Below are 7,554 nucleotides of genomic sequence, written 5' to 3'. Positions count from 1 at the left end.
GGGGACACCTCACAGCCCTGTGGGGGACACCTCACAGCCCTGTGGGGGACACCTCACAGCCCTGTGGGGGACACCTCACAGCCCTGTGGGGGACACCTCACAGCCCTGTGGGGGACACCCCACAGCCCTGTGGGGGACACCCCAGAGCTGCCGTCACCCGTCGGACACTTGCTAAAAAACTCCAAAGAGTTTTAGCAAAGACCTGAAGAGAAAGACTGTGATCAGGAACCCGACCAAAATGTCACCCCCCCCCAATCATGTCACCATGATTCTCCCAAAGGGAAGAAGAAGCCTCAGGGGAGGGGGGGGGGCTTTCCTGACATTTCCAAGCCCCCGTGGAGTGGATTAATGATTGGTTCATTTCAGGGGTTAAGATCGGAGTGAAGGTAGGTTTGAAAACGGGGAAAAAAAGAGACTCCCCCAGGCTCCCGGAGAAAAAGAGCTAGAGAGAGACCTGTCGTACGGTGCGGGGGGCACTGGGGGGGTTGGTGGCAGATGACGGTGTAGTGGTAGTGACAGAAGGGACGAGTACGGGGCGAGGAAGGAGCTGAGGTTTGGTCTTCTGCTGCGTGGATACCTTTGGACCTGAAGCTCTGGTGGTGGGGAGAGAGGACGACCTCTTCAACCCCCCCCCATCTAAGGTTTTCACACTCTCTGTCTTAGCCTCCTTCACGGGGAGCGGCTCCTCAGGGGACCGCGGTCCCATCTCATTGATGGTGGTCTCTAGCTGTTTGATGGTCTGCTCCAGACTGTCCAAGGTCTTGTAGGTGTTCTTACGGATCTCGTCCGTTCGGTACTGGAACTCCTGCTTCTTCAGCGGGACCGGACCTGAGACCTTGGTGCTGTCCCCAAAGGACTTGGATCGTGAAATCTCAAATCTCTTTGCTTCCTTGTGCTGTCGGACCGTACCGTCGGACTCCTCCTCGTCCTCATACACCACCACCTGGAGGGTCTTCTTGCCGGACTTGGTGCCGGTCCGGATGGCCTGGGTCAGCGCGGCCAGCTGTTTCTTGGGGAACTTGAACTTGAATTTCTTCTTGCTCTCCAGTCTGGAGTCCTCGCTGGGCTCCAGGTTAATGCCACTGTCGGTGAGCTCAGACATGGACGATGAAGACGAGGAGGACAAGCTGACGTGGTCGGAGTTTCCTTGTGGAGAGCCGGCCTTTTTGTCTTCAGCCGTTGCGGCCCCCCCTCTTTTTACCTGCGACACGTGGCCGGGGTCCGTGTCCGACTCCTCACTCTCCTCCTCGATGCGCTCCTCCGACAGCATCCTGTCCAGCTCCTCCTCACACTCAAATATGGTGGACAGACGTTTGTAGGCCGAGCGGATGTCCATGGGCTCGTCGAAGATGATGATGACGGGCTTTTTGCTGAAGCGGTTATCCTGCGGAGCAGGTGAACCCTCGGCGGTCTCCGCTCGGTTTGCAGCACTCCCTACTGTCACTGTCTGGACGCTCCCTTTCTTAGCGTTGACCAGTTCTTGGTACTCGCCACAGGACAGGGCCTGCACCTTGGTGTTAGTGATCATAAAAGCTATGTTGTCGGGAGGGGGAGGGGCTTCTTCTCCTGGTAGGTCAGGACTAAGACCCGCCCCCTCATCGTCTTCAAAGTGACTGGGTTCTGGGTTGTTGTTGTCGGCGCGGGGCGTCAGAGGGTCGGACACAGACGCCAGGGTCGTCTGTTTGACAGCGACGGCGGTGGTTTTCTCTGGAGCCTCGGGGATGATGTTCTTGTTGGAGGAACCCGGTTCCTTGATGGTCCAACTCTTCTTCTCAGTGTTGACTTTGTTCATCATCTTCTTCTTCTCCATTTCTACCCTGGTCTTGAAGGAGTCGGAGCGTTTCACCTGCTTCTTGACCAGTTTGAATCCGTTCAGTCCCACGGGTTTGGGTGAGATGGGTGGAGGCGTGAGAGCTGGGGGAGATTTGGGAGGTGGAGACTGTGGTTCCTGCAGCTCCTGTTCCTGGTCTGGAGAATTGTCATTAACATTGACATTTGACACCTGTGTTGGAGGCAGCGCGGGGGTCTCCTCGCTCCCTGCCGGGGCGGGCTGGTCTTTGGAGATCTGGCCGGTCACGTAGTAAATGACCTGTGATCGGGGAATGGAGCCAGGTTATTATCATTACTAGTACTTCCTCCACGTCAACTTGAACAACCTGCATCAGAAACATGGAAGGTCAAAGTAACAGCCTGAGAAACAGTTCGTACCGCTTGGCTCTGTCGCAGCGTGGTGTTTCCGTTCTCGTCAGTGTCGGCGTCTTTTTCTTCTCTGGTCTCTGAGCTCTGCTGCGACAGTGTGTGAGGGAATAATGTCACAGTGATACTGCAGTACAGCGTGGTTCACAGTACTTCTCAGGACTTTCTAAAGTCCAGTTACTGCTGTAACATGTTTTCACCTGGAGGTGGCAGAGTTTCTCCATCAAGGTTGTTAAAAACCTGATTTCACCTAATCAGCTGATTCTTAGGGTCTAAGAAAATATCGATACATGGAAGTATCACAATATATCGTATCGTTAGCCCTGTATCGTGACACGTATCGTATCCACAGAATTCTTCCTCTCAATTAAAAGATTCTAATTCTGGATTTGATCTATTTTCTATTCTATTATTTCTATATCTATTTTATCTAAATGATCCGTCTTTTTCTAGAACTTCTGCATCTGTGCCAAAAGCACCTCCCTTTAAAAAAGAAGTGATTCATAGCTACAGTTTCACCAGTAGGGTGTGCTGTAGATCCTCCCTACAACCCTCCGTGGTTCCTCCAGGTCTGGGTCCAGGACCAGAGGACCAGGAGGAGGTCTGAGGGAACTGTGGTACGGTGGTGAAGGGGACTGGGACCAGGAAAAGACCAGGAGACACAGAACTGTTCAGTGAAGGAGGAAGAGCATGCAAAGAGGCCACAGCGCCCTCTACAGACCCAAGTCTGCAAAAACATCCCGTGTCCAAACAGTTCCTGTCGTTTCCCTCGACGTGAAGTTAAAGAAAGACAGAAGACGAGAGAAGATCACTGAGAGACAGAGGACAGGCTTTTATTGATCTGGAGAAAGAAACACTGACATCAAACACACACACACACACACACACACGCACACACACACACAGAAGACGCAGCGTCTTTTCAGAGGCTCCAGACTCGACGCAGACTTCATCCGAAAAATAGAAACCGTGTGAATTTCAGCAGAACCAGAGAAAAGAAGGACTGAGAGGCAGTGAAGACTGGGGGGTCGGAGGGGGGGGTCAGAGGTCAGAGGTCAGGGTGTGTGAAGTCACTGTTACAGCTTTCTCTGTAGTCAGAGCTCAGGTGCAGCAGAAGGTTAGAAAAAACCACAGCCACGGGTGTTAGACAGTGGACGGGGGAGACGGGGGAGACGGGGGAGGCAGTTAGCAGGGCAGCTGCACGGGCAATTAGAATGTACCTTTTTCTGTTTAGGGGGCAACAAAGGCCCCGGTCTTAGTTCTCTGATCTGGGGTTCAACTGGAGTAGTGGTCTCTACCCCCCCGTCCTTAACTGTGCACTTCTGGAAAACCTGAAGAGTGAAGAGAAGTGGGGGGGGGGGAGGAGGAGGAGGGGGGCTGGGATGATCCCATCTACCAGTGGTCAGAGATTCAGACCCCGCTGGACAACAAACTATTAGGAACCCCCTCCCAAAAAGTCCCTCCAGCTGAGTGTGTGTGTGTGTGTGTGTGTGTGTGTGTGTGTGTGTGTGTGTGCGCTCACCTGCAGCTCAGCCATCATCTTGTCTCCTTCGTCCTCCTCCTCTCTGGTCGCAGGAGCAACAGGGGGAGGAGTAGTGGGCTTTGGCCGGGTCTCTGGTGGGACCTTACCAGGTCTGGGCTGTGGAGTGGGAGGTGCCACCTCTTCTTCCTCCTCCTCTTCCTCCTCCACCTCCACCTCCAGCAACGAGTCCTTCAACATCAGACACTGCTTCAAACTGAAGACGCCAACGTCGAGGGAGACGCCGCGAGGACTCACCTGAGCTGAGCTGGACTCCTTCCTGCTGGTGTAGACCACCGCCCCAGAGCGGGTGGTGGTCATGCCTGAGTTGGAGCTGGGGTAGGTCTTCCTCGGGGGAGGCGGGGGGGGAGACCTGCTGGACTTTTCACTGAAGTGTTTGGTGAAAACGTCAGGAGACGGAGGTTTGGAGGCAGGTTTCAAGGGTTTCTCTACCGCCGGCTTGGGGGGCTTCTCTGGGAGCTTTTTGACCGGTTTGGAGTCAGGGTCTTCAGACGGAGGGTCTACTGTCACACACACACACACACACACACTCCTGTTACAGTGGGGTCAGAAAGATAGAACCATGTGTGTGTGTGTGTGTGTGTTCTATTTGTACCTGAAGGTGATTCTACAGGACTGTGGTTGTTGGTTCCATCTCCACTGACAGCAGGGGGCGCTGCAGTGTTCTCTACAATCTCCAGGTTAGGAATCCCCTTCATCATGTTGACCTGCGCCTCCTGAAGGATCTTCTCAAACTCCTTCCCGTTGTAGAAGCCCAGGTTCTGTCTCTTCTCCTCCCACTCCTTCTCTGCTGCCTACGGGTCAGAACAGAGAGGGGTTTTTTTTCTGCTGACTCAGCAGGTACCTCTGTGATCATGTGACCTGATCATGTGACCAGCACAGTCACCTCGATGGACAGAGCTCGGCTCTTGCTCTTGTCTGGATGACTCTGCAGCTCCTCCATGACCAGGACCTGGGTTCCGTTGTTCTTCAGGATCCCGTGCGTCTTCTTCTGATGGACTGGACTCGGTGGATCCAAGGACACGCCCTTGGCCGACTCCCTGTCCTGACCCTTGACTGGGTTTGGACCCGACCCCTGGGTGGGGCTGGGGGTGAGCGGGGGACTGGGCTGAGACGTCAAGGCGGCCGACTGCTGGGACTGCTGCAGGTTGACGGGGGAACTGCGGACCTGATGGATGACCACGGGAGACGACGGCATGACCTCTGACCTGACGGTGGAGTTCTGGTGGTCCAGTGGAGCTGGAGGGGAAGGTTCTGACCCCACAAGTGGTGGGCTGTTGTCCACGGGGGGGTCTGAACCCCTCTGAGAACCCTGAGTGGAAAGTCTGAAGGGGGGGGGGGTTTGGAATGTGACAGATTAAAATGTTAATGAGCTGCACCAGTGAAGGTAACACACACACACACACACGGCCGTCTGAGACACAGTTTGAGGTGTGAGGTTTATAAAGACCACCTCCTCAGACTGCCCAGGGTCTCCGTCAGGGTCCTGACTCTCTTCAACATGCTGTCCAGTTTATGAGGCTCCTCCTTCAGGAACTTCACGGCCTCCACCTCCACCCTCAGAACTGCCCTCATCCTGGTCTGCAGGGCTGGGAACTCCCCTGATGGAACACACACACACCCACCCCCCCGGTGAGTGGACCCCCCCCCCCAAACCCCCCCCCCCCGCAGAGTTCCTTGAGTCAGACTGAGTCCAGGGTTCAAACCCACCTTTGAGTCCTGCCAGAGACTCTCCCACTTTCCTCAGAGTCAGCGCTCCGTCCTCCACGTCCTTCAGAGTCACCGTCCTCTGTGTGGACGTGGCGTCTCTCTGCAGGGAGCTGACGTACTGCTCTAGGTCGCTGCACAAACAAGAAAACATCAAAGCCTGATCAAAGTCCAGTTTTCATTCACGCTTTGATTCATTTCATTTTTTGATGTCGGAAAAATTAATACATGTAGAGTATGTGCGTTTAACGACCAGCAGGGGGCAGAGCGATATCATTTATCTGAACTGTGACTGTCCGAGGTCAGAACTATTTTATAAAGACTGGATTCATGTGAAAGTCAACTTCCCATAATGCACTGCACCCTCCTGAGTTGGCCAGACCACCAGGACTACCCTGGACCTGGAGCACCTGTCCAAAAAGCCCCCCCTAGGGGCAGATGTGCTGAATGACAACACTGTGTGCAGTGAGACAGGTACCCCGGAGAAACTGCCCCATTATAGGAGGGGGGGCGGGGCAGGAGGGCAGGAGGGCCACTGAGGGGTAAATACTCAGCTGTGGTGACGGGAATGATGGGAAATTACAGCTGGCTGTGACTGACCTCTGTCCTGGGACAAATAATAACTCCACCTCCACCCTGACCACTGACCACTGACCAGATGACCACTGACCAGAACCAGAAAGTGTGTTCACCTCAGCTGCTCCAGGACCCGCTCCTCCAGTCCCAGGTACTTGTGTCTGTCCTCCTCCACCAGCGTCCTCTGCCTCTGGACCGGGTCGTCCTGACGCCTCATGGCCTCGCTGAGTTTAACACTGATTTCCTGCTCCGCTCGCTTCAGCTGGGCCCGCAGAGCTTCCTGGTTCTGGAGCTACAGGGTCAGAACACACAAACAAACGTCATCCACACACACACACACGTACACAGAGAGGGTGGTTGGCAGGACCGGGCCCTGATTGGTGGAGTGACGCTCTCACCTGCAGCTGTCTCATCTGGTGCAGCTGCAGCCTGAGGTCAGAGACGTTCTTCCTGAAGTGCAGGAGGTTGACCTTGACAGGAAGTGAACCCGTCTCTGATTGGACCGCGTTGGTTTTAGGAGCCATGACCGGAGATCCACCTGGACCAGGAGTAGAACGAGAAGGGTCAGAGGTCAGAGGTCAGAGGTCAATGTTACCGTTGTTCCACCACTGGGTCCAGTGTTATAACTGATTCTTATCCTCCCTCACCCCTCCTCCCTCCCTCCCCCGTCACAGACTCACCCTCTGCTGTGACACTAATTCAACAAACTCTTTCTCTTCCTGATCCACCTGATCCACCTGTGACACCTGTGACACCTGTGACAGGTGTGACACCTGTCACAGGTGGATCAGCTGCTCAGACCTGAACCACTGGTTCCAGTAGAAACTGCTGCTTCTGTTCAGACCTTTTAAAGTTCTGTGCTGAAAACCTCTTTAGAACCCTCTGCTCTGTTCTGGTACTGAAGTTTTCAGTCTTTGTTTTCTTTCCTAATCAAACCTAAATGACCCCCACAGACCACCACAGACCCCCACAGACCACCACAGACCCCCACAGACCCCCACAGACCCCCACAGACTGGATCAGTGAACCGTCTTGGCAGCGTCTGCTTTTATCTCAGTTCTCCAGGCTTCTATTAAAGAAGAGCGCCACCTGGTGAAAAGGTCAAGGAGGCCGTGACCGTGGACGGTTGGTCCCCCCAGGACCAGGGTCTGGTCTCAGGACAGATGAAGGACTGACCTGAGCTGTGAGACGGAGACGATGTCTTCAGGGGTCTCTCACTGCAGGAGGAGAAAAAACATCATCAGATCAAACAGGGACACGATGATGAACTATGAAGAACACAGACCCCCCCAGACCCAGACCCCCCCCACCCTCCAGACCCCCACACTCCCCTTGACTCAGAAGGAAGTCCACGGCCCAGGTTTTGACTTCATTTGAAGTGAGTGAGTCTGAAGATCTAGGATTTCTAATTTCAAATGTTGTTGTTTGTAAGAAGAAAACGGACTCTAATCCACGACGTTCCTTCTGTTCCAGGTGGTTTTATGGTTTTATTTCAGGTTAGTAGACGGAGGGACGTGTCAGCAAAGAATGATGGG

At 54.2% G+C, this 7,554-nt stretch overlaps 1 protein-coding gene across 1 annotated transcript in view; it reads right to left on the bottom strand.

The window, feature by feature from the left end:
* kiaa1217 (KIAA1217 ortholog) overlaps positions 1–7,554 on the bottom strand; it is a 48,947-nt gene that overhangs the window by 3,838 nt on the left and 37,555 nt on the right. Inside the window, exons 9-20 of the mRNA XM_025054357.1 lie at positions 7,196–7,236; positions 6,418–6,557; positions 6,136–6,311; positions 5,447–5,577; positions 5,190–5,337; positions 4,623–5,061; positions 4,332–4,530; positions 3,974–4,236; positions 3,719–3,895; positions 3,417–3,527; positions 2,209–2,286; positions 578–2,089 (exon numbers count right to left, since the gene is read on the bottom strand). Of these exons, the coding sequence (XP_024910125.1) occupies positions 578–2,089; positions 2,209–2,286; positions 3,417–3,527; positions 3,719–3,895; positions 3,974–4,236; positions 4,332–4,530; positions 4,623–5,061; positions 5,190–5,337; positions 5,447–5,577; positions 6,136–6,311; positions 6,418–6,557; positions 7,196–7,236 (3,415 nt within the window). The remainder of the gene's footprint in view (positions 1–577; positions 2,090–2,208; positions 2,287–3,416; positions 3,528–3,718; positions 3,896–3,973; positions 4,237–4,331; positions 4,531–4,622; positions 5,062–5,189; positions 5,338–5,446; positions 5,578–6,135; positions 6,312–6,417; positions 6,558–7,195; positions 7,237–7,554) is intronic.

This window comes from Cynoglossus semilaevis, chromosome 3, assembly GCF_000523025.1.
Source record: "Cynoglossus semilaevis isolate Cse_v1.0 chromosome 3, Cse_v1.0, whole genome shotgun sequence".
NCBI lineage: Eukaryota > Metazoa > Chordata > Actinopteri > Pleuronectiformes > Cynoglossidae > Cynoglossus > Cynoglossus semilaevis.
This window is presented reverse-complemented; position numbering and strand designations above follow the sequence as displayed.